The following is a 17864-nucleotide window of genomic DNA, read 5'->3' as shown; positions in this document are numbered from 1 at the left end:
ACAACAAAGAGTGGTCCCGCTCGCCACTAGAGAAAGCCCACGCACAGCAACGAAGACCCAACGCAGCCAAAAAGAAATAAATAAATAAATTTTTTTTAAAAAAAGTATTTTTGACTCTAGGAACCAGATATTTAAAAAAGTAAGTAGGGCTTCCCTTGTGGCGCAGTGATTGAGAGTCCGCCTGCCGATGCAGGGGACACGGGTTCGTGACCCGGTCTGGGAAGATCCCACATGCCGCGGAGAGGCTGGGCCTGTGAGCCATGGCTGCTGAGCCTGCGCGTCCGGAGCCTGTGCTCCGCAATGGGAGAGGCCACAACAGTTAGAGGCCCGCGTACCGCAAAAAAAAAAAATAAAAAAGTAAGTAGATTTTTAAACGTCCAAAGATTAAGTACGTGTTTTAAAGCTTACAGCAAGAGTAAGTAAGATCACTTGTAAAGTTAAAATGCAAGTCACATTACTTACGTGGCCCTGTGTTAACTGGGTGAGTTGAGCCATGGTAAGCTTCACCTGTCCTTGCTGGGGGCGAGGGGGCTGTGAGGTTGAAGGCTGTAGACTTGCAGTGGGTGCTCCTGAAGTTAGTCCTTTCTGTGCAGGTGTTGAGGAAACTGTACTAGGGGCAGAGATCGCAGTGGAAACAGGCTGCCCTCTGATGATCTGCGTCACAACCTGTTGAGGAGTACCTATGCAAAGAGCAAAACATTAGAATGCTTCTATGCCCTAAGCAATACTCTGAGTTGAAATGTCGTTTAACGCTTCAGATGAATGTATTCTTCTCGATTTTCAAAAAGACTTACGGGATGCTGACATACTGATGCATTCAGCCATATACCCACACCCAAAGGACCCACCTGGTTGTCAGTGAGTCTGTTTCCACTCAGCTCACTAACAACCACTCTCCCATTTCTGCTCTCTGCAGTAGTCAAAAAAAAAATAAAATAAAAAATAATAATAATGCTCTTCCTATGAATCTAAAGCCAAAATGACAATAGGGAAGATGGAAGAGCCTATGTAAAATGTGCCATTAGGCTGCCTTTCCTTAGGAATATAAATGAAAAGATAATAATTAATTTATGTGATTTTTAAACAAAACATATAGAATCTGGAATATTCTGGGACAATTATATTTATAAATGAGTTTTTCTTACAGCTATCTGCTACTTAGTTGGGAGGAACCAAGAGGGCAAGAACCCCTGTATCCTCAATACTAGAGCAAGGTGCTCAAGTGCTTCCATAGTTACTGCTGAATAAACATCTATAGAATGAATGAAGTTTAACTGAAATGGCTCCATAGTCTTCTAAAAACTTCTGTTTCTCATTTAACCTGATGAAACTAGAAGAAAAAGCAGGTGGTAATTATTTGGCAGCTAATTTTACACTTATAAAATCTGAATTCATTATTAATTCATAAATATTATATTTCTGAAATTTTGTATTCACTTCCTGTTTTTCCTCATATGTCTACATATATATTTCTGTGTATATTTTTTAAAATGACCGGTGCTTAATATTATTGCATTATGGATAAAATTAAACCTATTTTGACATTTAGAACACTTTCCCTTTTTCTTTTTTTAAATAATACCCTGGTGAAATCCTTGCTTATAAATTTTTATGTGCTTCTAATTATTTCCTTAGAATATACTCCTCCCAAAATTACTGGATTCATAGCAGGAACATAGTATTAAATTGAATTTAGAAAGGTTATACCCATTCATACTCCCATCACCACTGGGTGCCCATTTCACTGAACCCTTTCCAACCCTATCACTAAAGTATCACATTCCAGCAATCAGAAATAGTATGATAGCGTCACAGTGTCTGCATGACTTCAGTTGGTCTGCTTTCCTTTGGTATCATGCTCCTAAATTCTGGTGGCTTGTAAATATGCCATAGAAACTGGCAGTGTAAGTTTTTCATCATTACTCTTTCTTCTAAACTTTACTTGGTTATTGTTGTCCACTTATTCTTCAAGATGAATCAAAAAACAGTGCAGTACATATAGACAAGTGCTTGAAGTTGAGAACTTCTGGACCCCAACACTCTGTCCTTGTACTGCAGTTTGAGGAACAGTTAATGAAAAGTTACTTTCGTTTATCACCTTGTATTTTCTTTTTTCTATCTTTATTGGACTATAATTGCTTTTCAATGTGTTAGTTTCTGCTGTACAACAAAGTGAATCAGCTATATGTATACATACATCCTTATATCACCTTGTATTGATACGGTGTCATCATAAACACAGATAGATAAAAGGGCTGGTATTGACTGATTATATGATGGTCATTCAGATGATCCCCAATATGTACATGTTCAATTATGTTTAGATTATCATCAAAATTCAAAAATTAAAACACTTTTTATTACAACCTGGGAGTGTTCAACTTTGGGAAAGGCTAGCGTGGTGGTAGGAATAGGGATAAGTTGACCTGCACACACTCAGACACACACTACACACATCCATCCACCCTCGACCTCTCTGACCACAACTCCTAAGACTCTTACTGTCTTCACTGGGCCCCACGAGCCTCACTGGCCACCTTGCTTTTCATACGACACACCAGACACACTCATATGTGAAGCTATATATGCACATATGCAAGTCTAAGTATATTACCATTTATCATCCATAAACTTTTCTTCTTTACATTAGTTTTATCTTTCCTTTTAGTTGGCTGCCTAACTGACAGCTGTTTTTAAACATGAATAGATACTGAATTTTACCAATTGTCTCTGTAGCATTAACTGAAGTAAGGAATCATACTTTCTTCTCTGGGGTAAATTTTGCTTAGGCATTAGGATATTTCCTTTAAAAAAATACTGCTATGTTTCATATTAGAATTATGCTAAATTTGTAAAATGAATGAGAAAGAATTTATCTACCCCTTTCCCCTTATGGCCTGCAACTATTTTTTATAAGAAGGAAATTGTTTCCTAACCATTTCAAAGAATTTTATCCATAAAACCATGAGGTCTGGAATTCTTTTTTGTAGGTAACACTATGGCAACTTTCCAAATTTCTTTCCTTGATGTGAGTCATTAAGACTTGAAATTTATAAGCATAGTATATAATTATGCCTTGTTATTCAAACAGATTTAGTTCCTTCTATTTTTATTGCACTTTCTCATTCCTACTTTTTGTAAACTAGCATTTTGTTCCCCTTTCTCTAGACTTGCAAAAAGAAAATGGTTTAATATTGGCCTTTTCTGTCTTATAATCATTACTTATACTTTACTTCCTTCTTCCTATTTTCATTTAAGACTTGTTTTATATATTTTTCTAACTTCTGGTTAAGATTTAATATGGGTTTTTTTTTTTTGTCTGTTTTGTTCACCAATATGTTTCAAATGCCTAGAGTAGGTGCTCAAAAATATTTGTTGAATGAATGAATTTGCCTCTCAGTTCAGCTTTGCAGCCTGGCTTAGCTGCTACTTGATAATCTGTTTGTGATGAAACATTTGATGTTTCTTTAACATAAAAGTTACTTTTGAGAACATACGTTTTTAAATTCCAAGCAAGTAAGCGTTCTTAGTATACTACCTTAATGTTAATTTCTAGCTTTACTACAAAAAATGTAGCCTATACACATTCTACTTTTCGGAATTCATCAAGGTTTTACCTGTGGCTCATTATAAGACCATTTTCATACAAATAGTTCATAAATATTTAAAACTAATGTGTATTCCTAAAGGTACAAAAGTTGATACAGTCTGTTTCTGGTCTACTATGCTTCTGTTAACCCCTCCTTGATCTCAAATAGTTTTTGCTTTATACACTTCAATGACATCTTATTTAAAGATCCAAGATTGCACCTTCACTGCAATCTATATCTTTAAGCCAAATATAAAGTGACTTTCTTTGTCCTAGTTATTGTTTCTTTAAAATACTGAATTCGACTCTGTTCAATATTAGTAGGATTATGCATGTCTTCCCTCTGCCTATCCCTTCTTTCTTTCTTTTTTTGTCCTTTATTTCATGTGTCTTTGACCATCTTTTTATGTTTTACATTCTCTGGTGATTTGCTTTTAGGAATGTTTCTCATAAATGCACAGTTCGATTTCTTTTTTCACTCAATCTTTACAGGCTTCAACTTTTAATATGGGAGCTTTAACTTATTTACATTAAAAAGGGCAGGCACTGCCTCTGTAATCTTGTTTTATGCTTTCTATTTAAATGCTTCTTAGCCATTTCCTTGATTTTATCTTTTGCCACACAGACTGTTTTCTTTGCTCATTCTCTTTACTCCAATGATCTGAATGTATCTATCTCATTTACTAGAGGTTTTAAGAACATTTTTAACAAGCATACTTGGACCTGCTTTTCTCTTATTGACAATGCCAGAAATGAAACAAAATCTTATGGGTGTATCCCATGATGAATCAGAAATTTAGTATGCTTCGAAATCTTAATTCATATTGATATTTTCCAGTATGTAGAGTGCCAAATACAGAATATTATAGATTTCCTAGACTGACTCTTTAGATGTAAAATGATAATACTGGATGGATGAATACCTGGCTGTACCATCACAGGTGTTCGAATAATTGCCTTTCCTAGTGTTGACTGTTGGAGTGGTGTTCTAATCACCGTCATACCAGGGCGGATCTGAGGCCCTGTGATTACCTACAAATAACACAAAGGACAATGAATTAAAATGTTTTTAAAAGACTAAAGCATGATGGACTTAGAACAGATATCTTTAAACATTCCATATTGATAAACATGTCTACAGAAATTACAGAAGTTCTTGGACATTACATATTAAATTATATTAAGCATCAGAATAAAGATAGAACTTTGAGGGGAAAAAAGTAATTTAAAGGAGATCACAAGAAATTCCTTGTCACTGATACCAAGAATAGCCTACAGACTAAAAGGAAGGATACAAGACCCAAGAAAGCTCTGCTCTATAACCACCACAGTTGCTCACAGGAAAATGATGAGTCCTATTTTCCCTGAGCTCCAATCCTTATCTGTAACCTGGAGAACACAGGGGTAAGATCAGAGACCAGAAGTTCTTTCCTAATTTAAAGGAGAGACTACACAGCATATTATTTTCAGTGTTAGGTTTAGAACATTCTCAAGTCTGCAAAACATTAAACTTTTTCCATAATACTAGTGCCAAGGAAATGATGTATCTAATATGTGTGCATATCAGCTGATAGACTCGTTAATGCTGTGGATTATGTTTTCACTCTACTTCTTAGCTGCATAGCACGTCGTTTTCCTGGGTGATCCAGTATTGCCCACTGTTTTCAATAAAGACATTTTCTTTGTAAAATCCTGGAAAGCAATTCTTATGATTCATAAACTATACTAATGTGCTATTAACTAAATGTTAAAAATTAACAGTTCACTTGAAATGTAAGTAACAGATTTTTTTAAAAATCAGTACTTTGTCACAGATTAAGTAAAAGGTAAAGAAAAATTAGAAGCTGGATTAATCCTGGAAGAGGCCATTCTAAAAACTTCAACCAATGTGGTTAACACCAAATAAACCTGTAAAGAACTCTTACTTGGGAAGTGCTTGTAGTTCCTCCAGAGCTTGAGGTATTGGGCCTAATCGTGACTGTTGCTGTCCTGGGCTGGAATGAAGTAAAGGTTTGCTGACTTGTACCTGTACTGGATGGAATGATACCCAGGACTTTCTGCTGTACTTGAACAACGCCTTGAAAAAAAGATGAAGAAGTAATTGATAACTGCCCCTTTCATAAAACATTAGGTATTGCTTGGTTCCTGAGGAGAAACCAGGTGTGGCGGGGGTTTATAGTGGGCTACATAAAATGTGAGATCCGAAGACTGAAATCAGTGAAAAGGAAATGAAAAATAATGGCAACAGTATGATCTGGCAAATGTGAATTAAAACTCTTCACATTTCCCTTACCTCCTTGCGTTGCTGGCACATTTACAGCGACAATCTTGCTGTTTGCAGGAAGTGGCAGTTTGGTAATTACTTTTCCTGCCATAGTGACTGGATTGCCTGTAATTTGGAACGTCTGACCTGTGCTGGCAATGGTTGTAGCAGATGTGGCAGCTGTGCTGGTGGCTAATGGGGTATAAGACATTTAATAAGCTTCAGATTTAAAATAACCAGCAACGTAGTGACTTCTAGGAAGGCACCAATGCATGAAATGTGGCTCATTTTGTATTTTTAAGAAAACATTCCTCTCCACTCAAAGTAAGTGAACCATGTAAATGCTGAAAGTGAAATAATGTAAGAGAGGAGTTTTGCTAATGTAATATTATGAATATTATCTGTAACAAACCTACTGTTACAGTTTGTTTGCTCAATCAGCTGCAGAAGAAAAATACTTTTCTAAAGAAACATTTCATTTCAGTAGGTAAAGGACTGAAATTTCTTTTTCTTGAATGAAAGCAATCTTTTATTTAATCACAGTTGTGTACCTGAATTTGACTGGCCTTGCTTAACCCAGGTAGCAAAGGTCTGATGAAAGTTCTTGTTCTGCTGGAATGTTACTGTAGCTGGAGATCCAACTTTAGTAGTTAGTACCATTTTAGTGCCAGTTGTAACTGAGCCACTTATGGGGGCCACCATAACTTTCTGTGCTGGAGAGATGGTACTAGTTGTACTGTTTGTTGGGGAAGTAGTGGAAGCTGTAATTACTGTAGGCTTCTGCTGTTCCAATCGTTTCTAGAAAAGTCAGGGAGAGAAATCATGAACCAAAATCGTTCCAAATAAAAACACCATTCTGCATGAAGGCCAGCCACATTTCCTCTCAATCTAAGAAAGTGCACCAAATTTCTAAAATATTTAACTTCTGAAAATATGCCCGTACAAATTTACACTTGAATTTAATTTCTCGAGGGAGGCAACATTTTTATGACTCTAAATCACATATACTTTATTAAAACCAGTAAGTTTTTGGTAACATAAATTTGAAATGATCAAGTTTTTCCAGTCTGTGCAAAGGTCCAAGCTTTCAGACTGAAAGTGCAAGAGACGTGGGTGATCTTACTGGAGACAGGGATACCTTGCGATTCAGCTGTGGGGTTTAGAACAGACAGACAGCAAATGATGGGACCTGTCATGTTAATTTACCCAATCATAAAGAACATGTCAATATGTAAGTATCACTATTCAAGTTGGCAAACCTGCAATCAAACAAGCTGAAAATAATAAATAATTTTACTAGATTTGTATTTTTCAGTTCAAGTATTTTTACAGAAAAATCCTTTAGACTATTTTATACAGAACGGTATAATCGGATCTTTCAGACTATAGTGTTATTAAAGACGATTTGCGTTTCTTTACCTAGAGATTGCTGCCTTTTCCTGACAGCCTATCGACATGACAGTTTAAGTTTACACATGTAAAAACTACAACTTGATCTTTCTGAATTATAGTTTCCTCAGTGTATATGCCCAGTAGTGGGATTGCTGGGTCATATGGTAGTTCTATTTTTACTTTTTTAAGGAACCTCCATGCTGTTCTCCATAGTGACTGTACCAATTCACATTCCCACCAGCAGTGCAAGAGTGTTCCCTTTTCTCCACACCCTCTCCAGCATTTAATTGTTTCTAGATTTTTTGATGATGGCCATTCTGACTGGTGTGAAGTGATACCTCATTGTCGTTTTGGTTTGCATTTCTCTAATGATTAGTGATGTTGAGCATCCTTTCATGTGTTTGTTGGCAATCTGTATATCTTCTTTGGAGAAATGTCTATTTAGGTCTTCTGCCCATTTTTGGATTGGGTTGTTTATTTTTTTGATATTGAGCTGCATGAGCTGCTTGTATATTTTGGAGATTAATCCTTTGTCAGTTGCTTCGTTTGCAACTATTTTCTCCCATTCTGAGGGTTGTCTTTTCGCCTTGTTTATGGTTTCCTTTGCTGTGCAAAAGCTTTTAAGTTTCATTAGGTCCCATTTGTTTATTTTTGCTTTTATTTCCATTTCTCTAGGAGGTGGGTCAAAAAGGATCTTGCTGTGATTTATGTCACAGGGTGTTCTGCCTACGTTTTCCTCTAAGAGTTTTATAATGTCTGGCTTTACATTTAGGTCTTTAATCCATTTTGAGTTTATTTTTGTGTATGGTGTTATGGAGTGTTCTAATTTCCTTCTTTTACATGTAGCTGTCCAGTTTTCCTGGTTCTGAAGAACCTAGGGGAAGGACAGGAATAAAGATGCAGACATAAAGAATGGACTTGAGGACACAGGGAGGGGGAAGGGTAAGCTGGGATGAAGTGAGAGAGTGGCATGCACATATATATATACTACCAAATGTAAAATAGACAGCTAGTGGGAAGCAGCCACACAGCACAGGGAGATCAGCTCAGTGCTTTGTGACCACCTAGAGGGGTGTGATAGGGAGGGTGGGAGGGAGATGCAAGAGGGAGGAGATATGGGGATATATGTATATGTATAGCTGGTTCACTTTGTTATAAAGCAGAAACTAACACACCATTGTAAAGCAATTATACTCCAATAAAGATGTTAAAACAAACAAACAAACAAAAAAAAACCTACAGCTGGCACTGACTACAAACCTGGTGGCAAACCCTTTACCCCTTCATTATCTTATTTAATTCTTGGACCAACCCAATAAAGTTGCTGGTTCTGTGATTTAAAGATGAGGAAACTGAGACTTAGGGAGGTTGTAAAACTAGCCCAAGGTCACAGAGCTAGTAAATGCTGGAGCTGAGTCGTGTACGAAGATCAAATTCCAATGCTGAACTATTTCTTGCCATCAAACACTGCTCATCAAAGACAGCATACCTAGTCTTTTTACTGTTACTTTTGTATATGTCCTGTATGCCTTAAAATAATGTGAGGTATTTTACATAATTTCTCATTCCTCAGAAGAAAATGAGGGCTTCCCTGGTGGTGCAGTGGTTGAGAATCTGCCTGCCAATGCAGGCGACATGGGTTCGAGCCCTGGTCTGGGAAGATCCCACATGCTGCGGAGCAACTAAGCCCATGCGCCAAAACTACTGAGCCTGCACTCTAGAGCCCGCAAGCCACAACTACTGAAGCCCGTGCGCCTAGAGCATGTGCTCCGCAACAAGAGAATCCACCGCAATGAGAAGCTCGCGCACCGCAACGAAGAGTAGCCCCCACTAGCTGCAAGTAGAGAAAACCTGCACGCAGCAACAAAGATCCAACGTAGCCAAAAATAAATAAATAAATAAATTTATATTTAAAAAAAAAAGAAGAAAAGGAGCTTAGTTTTGGATTCTTGGAAATGTCATCCAATTGGATCAGTTAAAAAATAAAGGAGGTGGGCTTCCCTGGTGGCGCAGTGGTTGAGAGTCTGCCTGCCGATGCAGGGGACATGGGTTCGTGCCCCGGTCTAGGAGGATCCCACATGCCGTGGAGCGGCTGGGCCCGTGAGCCATGGCCGCTGAGCCTGTGCATCCGGAGCCTGTGGTCCGCAACGGGAGAGGCCACAACAGTGAGAGGCCCGCGTACCACAAAAAAAAAGAAAAAAAAAAATGAAAAAAAAAAAAAAATAATAAAGGAGGCAAGAAAAACAAAACAACTAAACCCATAGTTATTTTCTGGGGCTATGCCTTCAAAAATTGGAAATGTTGACTATGGGAAATATAGCCAATATTTTGTAATAACTGTAAATGGAGTACAACCTTTAAAAATTGTATAAAAAATTTTTTTAAATTACAGGGGGAAAAATCACAGGTTTGACATGTCCACAAAATCTGCTGGGTTTGTACACATGTTCAAAACAGCAAGTTTGTCATTAAACTCTAGCTGTCATTATTTCTCAATTTTTGCATGGAAAAAAAGTTTCGATCATATTCATTGCTAAATTTGGAAAACATTAAAATGAAGATTGACTTGTTTTGAGAAAGATATTTTAAATAAATTTTTTTGTTCGTTTGTTTTTTGTTTTTGTACGCAGGCCTCTCACTGTTGTGGCCTCTCCTGTTGCGGAGCACAGGCTCCGGACGTGCAGGCTCAGCGGCCATGGCTCACGCGCCCAGCCACTCCACGACATGCTGGATCTTCCCGGACCGGGGCACGAACCCGTGTCCCCTGCATCGGCAGGCGGACTCTCAACCACTGCGCCACCAGGGAAGCCCCTAAATAAAAATTCTGAAGTAATATATAGATTAAGTATATACTGCTCTGTTCAATTAAGCTATATACAGGTGCATGTCCATCACCTCAGAAACTGACACACATAGGAAAAGCAAAGAATACAATGTTCTTGGGGGACTCAGAGAGGTAATACATCACCAAGTTCAGGTTCTGACTTTCAACTGCCAGAGAAAAGCTCATTATCAAATTAAAGAAATTGACCCCTTGGCCCCCCCCAAAAGTAATACCTTGGGTTACATTGTAGAGATGACAAAACACATCCATAAAATGAAAAACAAAACAACTAGCCAGTCTTTCTATGAGTGGAGAGATAGACATGACAAAATCCAGAAGTGCTGTTATCTCAAACTTTGATCTAAGTGAAGATGACCTATAGTAACCACTGTAAAATATACAAGAACTTGAAAAAATATTTTATAAAATATGAGGAAAAAGGTAAAACATGAGGAAATGAGTCTGATTTATTTATGTAATATGTAATTTTTAAGTAAGTTATGTGTAACTAAGTTAATGATACCTATTTTATCTATTTCTATTTTATCAATATCCTGAAAGTTTATATATTCAAGTTTGGCTAAAAACTTTCATAGTATCTTCTTATTAGAAGGAAGGGGTAATTATCTTTTATTTGGGTCCCTAAATAGTCAGGCACATATGATACATCACAGTATGGAAATACTAAGAGACCACAGTAGCCTGATGACCACCAATTACAACAAACTTATACTTTTAGTAGAACTCACTTTTTCATAGACTACAGAGATTTTACGGATTGGAATTTTACAGGAAAAAATTATCTTTAGAAACTACCCTTTGAATTATAAATATAATAAATAAGAGAAATTATACTTCAAACATTGTTCTTCAAATGTGTACACTTTTTGCAAAACCAAAGCTTGGTATATCCACAGAGCTATTTTCAAGTACTGAAATTAAGATATATATGAGATACACGTAAAAATAAAACCACATGAATATAAAATTACTCTGCTTTTAGTGTGCAAAAATTTGGCTAAAAATGTCAATTCGCTGCCAGGTGGGACTGGTACCAACTCCCCCACCTGCTGGGCAGCCAATCGCTGCTGTTTGAGATGAGCCTCCATTTGGGCCTTGAAGTCCTCTGCCTTCTTCTGTTCACTAACCTTAGCCTGTTGCTCAACTGCTTGTGCCTTTTCTTTCTCCACTCTGCAGGGAAAGAAAGGAGGAATTTATCAGAAACTACAGGCATACCTCATAGATATTGTGGGTTTGGTTCCAGATCACTGCAATAAAGCAAATGTCGCAATAAAGTGAGTCACATGATTTTTCTGGTTTCCCAGTGCATATAAAAGTGATGTTTACACTATACTGTAGTCTACTAAGTGTGCAATAACATCATGTCTAAAAAAAAAAGTACATACCTTAATTTAAAAAATACTTTATTGCTAAAAAATGCTAATAATCATCTGAGTTTTCAGTGAGTCGTAGTAGTAACATCAAAGATCACTGATCATAGATCATCATAGCAAATATAATAATAATGAAAAGTTTTGAAATACTGTGAGAATTACCAAAATGTGACACAGAGACACAAAGTAAGCAAATGCTGTTGGGGAAATGGTGCCTACAGACTTTCTCAATGCAGAGTTGCCACAAGTCTTCAGCTTGTAAAAACCGCAGTATTTGCGAAGCGCGATAAAATGAGTATGCCTGTATCCTACTAGGCATCTGGCATCTAATATTAAGTGAAATCTGGTTAAGTTCCACATCATACAAAAAGTATAAAATTATTTCAATTTAAAAATAAAACATTTAAATTAAGGTAATTCAAAATTGACAAGCAGATAATAACTCATAAAAATTAGAAAGAGGACGTTAATAAACGATACACAGCTAGAGAATCAAAAGGTGGAGCAAAATTAGGACATATCGAATAAACTATTAAAGGGGTAATTCTTTAATTCTGAAGTGATAAAAATCTTCAGCATCTGATCACATATAAACCATTTCCTTACCTCTCAGCAAACGCCCTGATCTCCCATAATTCCAACTCTTCCTCTGCTACCCAGGTTTCAATAATAACAGGGCCAGTTTGCTTGGGCGTTTCTGGTCTCTTTGGCCGCAATGCACTCGATCGAAGGCCTTTCCTCTGAGGCGTAGGTGTTTCTTTGGAAAAGAAATCGGAGTATTTTAAGCAATATAGCTTCTAAATTATAGTACTTCTGGCATCTTCTCTTATATCATGAAAAGCAGGGATTGGCAAACATTTTCTTAAAGGGCCAGATGGTAAATACTTTAGACTATGCAGGCCAGATGGTCTCTACTACAACTCCTCAACTCTGTATCATAAAAGGAGCCAAAGACAATACATAAGTCAGAAAGTGTGGCTGTGTTCCAATCAAACTTTATTAACAAAAGCAGATGGTGGGTCAAAGCTCATGGTTTGCTGGCCCCTGATATAAAAGCCCTATTAGCCTTTCCACAGCCTGTTCCCTCTGCCTGGAACACTACTCCTAGCCTCCTTCCCCCTCATTTGACTGGTGCCTAATTCATCCTTCAGACCGCAATGTGGATACAACCTTCTTCAAGAAGCGTAGCGTGTTCCTCCCAGCTGGGCTGGGTGTCCTTGAAATGTACAACTCTGGCGATCTGTATTTCCCTATCAGGGCACCGAGAAGAGGGACTGGAGACTTACTAATGTAAAGGAGGGATCGGAAACTATTAAGAATAGATATAATCTCCAGTGATAAGATTCTAAAAATAAAAAGTAGGGACAGACAAGCATTGAACCTTCCCGTATGTTCAGGGAAGAGGGAAGCAGTAGAATCACAGGCAAGCAACAGAAGGAAACTGAAACAGCAGCAGGACCTGGATTGTATGAAGTGATACAAGAAAAGAAAAGTGATTCAAGGAGACAGCAGTGGTTTGCATCAACGGCCGTGGAGTCAAGACTGACGACTGGTCAGGAACGCCTTCTTCCATCTGTGTGTCTTTGCCTATCAACTGAGCTGTCTATTCCTGTTCCAGGACATTGTTTTAGTTATACTAATATTTCATCATCTATTAGGGCAGCTACCCCCTTATTGTTACTCTTTTCAAAAAAGCCATTCTCATTTATTCTCCAAGATGAGCTTTTGAGTTGATTCAATCAAGATTCAAAAAATTAAATTTATCCATTTGGGGACAATTAACTTCTATAAAATAGTAAGCTTCTATTTATAGACAGCATCTTCTTTTTACACGTTTCTTCATAGTTGTTCCCCTAAGTATTTTTACTACACAGGTAAAATAAAATTATTTATTTTTGTCTAATTATATATCTTGAATCTGGACACCTTACTGGACTCTTCTTAGTGTTAATAATTTTGATTCTCAAGTATAGAATTATTATACCTTTTCTTTGCTTCCTTTAGAATAGGGGCTGGATTCCATTGTTCTATGTATTTGCCACCTAAGGCCTATCATGTAGGTGTCTATAAATGTTTCCTGAGTAACTCTTTATGCCTCTTAGGTTATTTCTACCCTGACCACTGAAGTATTACACAATAGCTTGAACCCTTGAGTCAACAAATCTTCACTGACCACTTATGTGTCAGATTCTACAGCAGGTTCCAGGACTACAACCAGACAGACTCAAAGGCTTGAGTCTTGGAGCTGACGGTCTGGTGTCAACCACTGCTCCATATCTTTAATTACTGATAAAAGAGGTATTTGTACCCTTCCTCTGCCTGGTACCATGACTGTAGGCATCACTGTGTGTCTAGTGGAATTTTGCTATGTTTACTGATTAAATATCATTTTAAAAACAGAATAGTTTGTGATGAAAAAGTATTTTTTTCAAAAGTTGAATAAAGAGTTAAAGAAACAATTATAATCAAACTTCAATTCATAAAAGATATGGCTAACAGGTAAATAATAAAAGAAAAGACTTATTTCTACTCCTTACCTTTTGGTGCTTCTGGAACTCCAATGGGGCAGATGATTTTCCTGATACAATATTCAGATCGAATGCCATAAGGACCAACATCTCGCCTCTTAATTATTTCTGTTGTTGTGATTTCAGTTTCAGATGTTTCTATGGTGATTTAATTCACATAGTATTAATAACCACCCCAAATATTCAGAGAATAAAAAGGTACAACATCTGGTACTTTAAAAAGAGACTAGGGGCTTCCCTGGTGGTGCAGTGGTTGAGAGTCCGCCTGCCGATGCAGGGGATACGGGTTCGTGCCCCGGTCCGGGAGGATCCCACGTGCCGCGGAGCGGCTGGGCCCGTGAGCCATGGCCGCTGAGCCTGTGCGTCCGGAGCCTGTGCTCCGCAACAGGAGAGGCCCGCGTACCGCAAAAAAAAAAAAAAAAAGACTAAACCTTTGGAAACATTTGCTTAATGAACAGTTGCAGGACCATCACTAGATTGCAACAATACTGAGTTTCTTCGTCACTGAAAATTTCTCAACTGAGCAAAATGCTGTTTGGGCACAGCTTAGTTCCTGGTGGCAAAATTCGGTCAAAATAATAAAAACCCTAGGAGAGCAGCAGCAAGCACAGGGTTCCAGATGTCCCAATTTAAATGATTTATACTGTGCGGTAAGAAATATCTTTTAAAAATTCACACTGGTTCACACATTAGTGACTACCCTTATAATGTGAAACGCCCCTGCCCGGCCCCCAGGATTTTATAGCATGTGTTGCTAAACTTGACCAAAGCCTTGTTTTTAAAATACTAGAAAATGAAGTGAACTGTCAAGAGATTTTTCTCTTTTAAACTTAAATTCGAAAATAAAAAACCGCTACCTGTCCGTGTAGTCCCTCCTCCTGGAGGAGCCTTGGCTGCCATGTCATCCCATCTCAGACTTGCCCACAGTAACCGCAACATAAGACTCACTCCAGCTAAGGACTTCACAGTCTGAAGTCTATACCTGAAATAAAAACCCAAGAAAAACGATGTATGTATACACACACACACAAACACACACACACACACACACACTCACACACACACACTCTCTCTCTCTCTACTAAACTGAAGGATTGTTTTTTGTCCTCATTGTGACTTCAATATTTATCATATGGCTTTATAAGCACTTTGGTTATTATATGTCCCTTAATAAAAGAACTTTTTTGTTCCCAGGCATGACATGCATCTAACAATTCACAAAGGGGCTATAGTTACCTCAAATGCCATATAAATACGTAAAACAAAGCATATTTCATTGTAAGACTGATATGGCAACAATTTACAAAGATTTTATAAATTTAGCCTAATTCTAAAATATGTGTTAGAAAAATTATGAATGAGAGCATATATGGAGAAATAAATAATTGTGTGACAATATGATAAGTGATCTGAAGAAGAATAAAATCTTAACTGATTTTTGCTGAAACAGACTGAAAATGTTTCAATTTTCTCAAAAAGCAAAACAGAAAGACCTCACAAACCCAGTAAGACCTTTCCAGATGGACAGAAATTTTGTACTGAAATGGTGGTTCTGCAAAACACAAAGTACTGGATGATGAATGCTGCTAATACTAACGTTACTTTAACAACATTGGTGTAGTTTTAGAATCCTATGATACAATGAATAATAAAAAAGGACATTACTATGTTAGTTACTAGTCAGGAGACAAAGGAATCTTTGTGTTCAGGTTTTTTCTGAACACTGTAAACAAAGTTATTGAACATATTAGATATTCTTTTTAAAATAATATTAAAAACACATTTCAGAATGAATTTACAACTGCAATGAACATCATGTCTTAAAATGGAGTTAACCATAGAACATTATAAAGCAGCCCTAGGCTGTCAATTCTCTATTAGTGGTTTTGTATAATTAAATATTTTATTGACGTTTCCACATACTTAAATGAATATACTGATTGTACTGTAGGGAAAGCCTATGAAACGAAATAATTTCCTCCTCTAATAGAGGTATACAAGGTAAGTCTTAGACAATTTATATTTGAAAAGCAATGCTTTCTATTCTTAACGTTAAGTTAGAAAAGCAAACAACGTGAGAAAGAGAAAGCTCTAGCCAAAAAGTTGCTGCAACTTCTTAATTTCCCCTCTCCAGCTGTGACACCATTATTTTCTTTGTTGTGCTATCACCCTGTGAATCCTCTGACCTGGACAAAGGGTTCTTAAATTAGAGGGCAAATGTTAATCAGTGCAAGGATGTCCTTACAGGGGGAAAGTGTCTGTCACTTTCAGATCACACCCTAAAGAAATGCCTAGGGAACTTTGGACTCATGGGAGAAAACAAATGAATATTTATTTGGAAAGAGAGTTGTTTCTCATTCTCTCTCTTCTTCCTCCAATCACTCTCAACAAACAACAACTTGAAAGCTTCTCTATTTTACAATGGAAACAACACCAGGTGGGGAACACATCTCATGCATTTGAGCGTGTCCATTCATTTATTCATTCAAAAAATACTTGAGTTTCTTCTATGTGTTAAACTAAGTGAAAGGAGCTGGGGACACAGAAGTGAATTATAATGTCTTCCTGCATCCTCAGGAGCTGTAACAGAGGAAAGCACAAGGGAGTGGTACCTGATTGGGCCCAGGGATGGGGATGAGAGCTTTGCTGGAGCCTCAGAGGACAAGGATGAGGGGGCGGCTGACCAAAGGCAAGGGGGCACACATGCGCTGAGGAGGAAGGTGTACAAAAGCACACACTTCTTCCTGAAAACCACATCCGGTGTACTCTGGCTGGAGGGAAGGGGTGTGAAGGTGCAGCGAGAGATGAAGCTGGCACGAGAGAAGAAGGCAGAAGCCAAAATGTGCTGCACCGAATGGAAGGATTAAAGAGTGTCAGCGGCCGTCTATACGGAGATCTCTGCAATGCAGCCAGTTCTGCATGGGTTATAAAGGGGAGTACTTCTCATAGACGTGGTGGACAGGTGACAAACGCTTTCCCCTTCCCAGCCCTGTGGTGGTTAACACATCTGCTTTAAATGCCTGCTCAGCTCAGTCAGAACATTCACAGGATAGATCTGCATTTTAGGAGGATCCTTCTGACAGCACCATGGAGAAAACTACTGGTTCAAAGTGATCATGAAACACAGAATCAGGGCCTGGGGAAAAGGGAGTAAGGGAATGGACAGTGTGGAGGGAAAAAGAGGCCCTAATGAGTCAATGAGACAAGTTTCACTTTTTCAATACTGCTCAGCCTTAATGTTAAATTTAATAAAGACCAAACATGCGCCTTTGGCATTCTTAGCACCTACTCTAAGCATCAGACATATTTTATTCAAGTGTGAGTAGAAAAATGCATTTCACATGCATGGTTTTTATAGCGATACCTTTTTTAAAAATGCATTCTAAAGTCAAGAATAATTTACATTTTTACCCATGCCTCCGTTAGATAGAAGGGATTATGTTTCTCTCAACCTCAGCAAATTAAGACGTTAGCATATATCTGAAGGCAGTATCTGTTTAAAACATACAGGAAGGTACTTCCTTCCATTAAAAAATGAGAAATTAACTAAACAGATAAAAACTGTGCCCCCAGTGCATATTAAAACATAACAATACAAGGTTTCTGAAACCCAGCCGTGCAGAAAAGGGCCCTGGGCAACACGTGAACAGAACTGGTTCAGAGAAAAGTGCTTCGCAGTCAAGCCTACCTTCCATTTACAGAATAGAAAAGAGCAGAAAGGTCGGCCTCCACAACTGCCAGGTCACTTTAATTAAAGTATTTGTACATAGTAACTTTTCCAGTGGGAAAGAAGTTACCTGCAGGACAGTCAAGGATACATTTTGGGACCGCTCTCAATGAAGAAAGCAGAAAAGTGCAGAGTAATCCTACAAAT

The 17864-nt window shown here is 37.8% G+C and overlaps 1 protein-coding gene across 10 annotated transcripts in view; it reads right to left on the bottom strand.

Moving 5' to 3' along the window:
- Window positions 1–17864, bottom strand: part of BPTF (bromodomain PHD finger transcription factor) — a 141966-nt gene that overhangs the window by 37076 nt on the left and 87026 nt on the right. For 6 of the 10 annotated variants that reach the window (XM_060290943.1, XM_060290941.1, XM_030843337.2 and 3 more), the window contains 9 exons: window positions 14848–14972; window positions 14000–14128; window positions 12069–12219; window positions 11136–11259; window positions 6404–6650; window positions 5883–6044; window positions 5515–5666; window positions 4513–4621; window positions 463–680 (listed from right to left, as the gene is read on the bottom strand). In XM_060290943.1, coding sequence (XP_060146926.1) covers window positions 463–680; window positions 4513–4621; window positions 5515–5666; window positions 5883–6044; window positions 6404–6650; window positions 11136–11259; window positions 12069–12219; window positions 14000–14128; window positions 14848–14972 — 1417 coding nt within the window. The remainder of the gene's footprint in view (window positions 1–462; window positions 681–4512; window positions 4622–5514; window positions 5667–5882; window positions 6045–6403; window positions 6651–11135; window positions 11260–12068; window positions 12220–13999; window positions 14129–14847; window positions 14973–17864) is intronic. The other 4 variants (XM_030843345.2, XM_030843350.2, XM_060290944.1 and 1 more) reach the window with 3 other exon arrangements.

This window comes from Globicephala melas, chromosome 20 (genome assembly GCF_963455315.2).
Source record: "Globicephala melas chromosome 20, mGloMel1.2, whole genome shotgun sequence".
NCBI classification, from domain to species: domain Eukaryota; kingdom Metazoa; phylum Chordata; class Mammalia; order Artiodactyla; family Delphinidae; genus Globicephala; species Globicephala melas.
The sequence above is the reverse complement of the archived record's forward strand: the minus strand, read 5'-3'. Positions and strand labels throughout refer to the sequence as shown.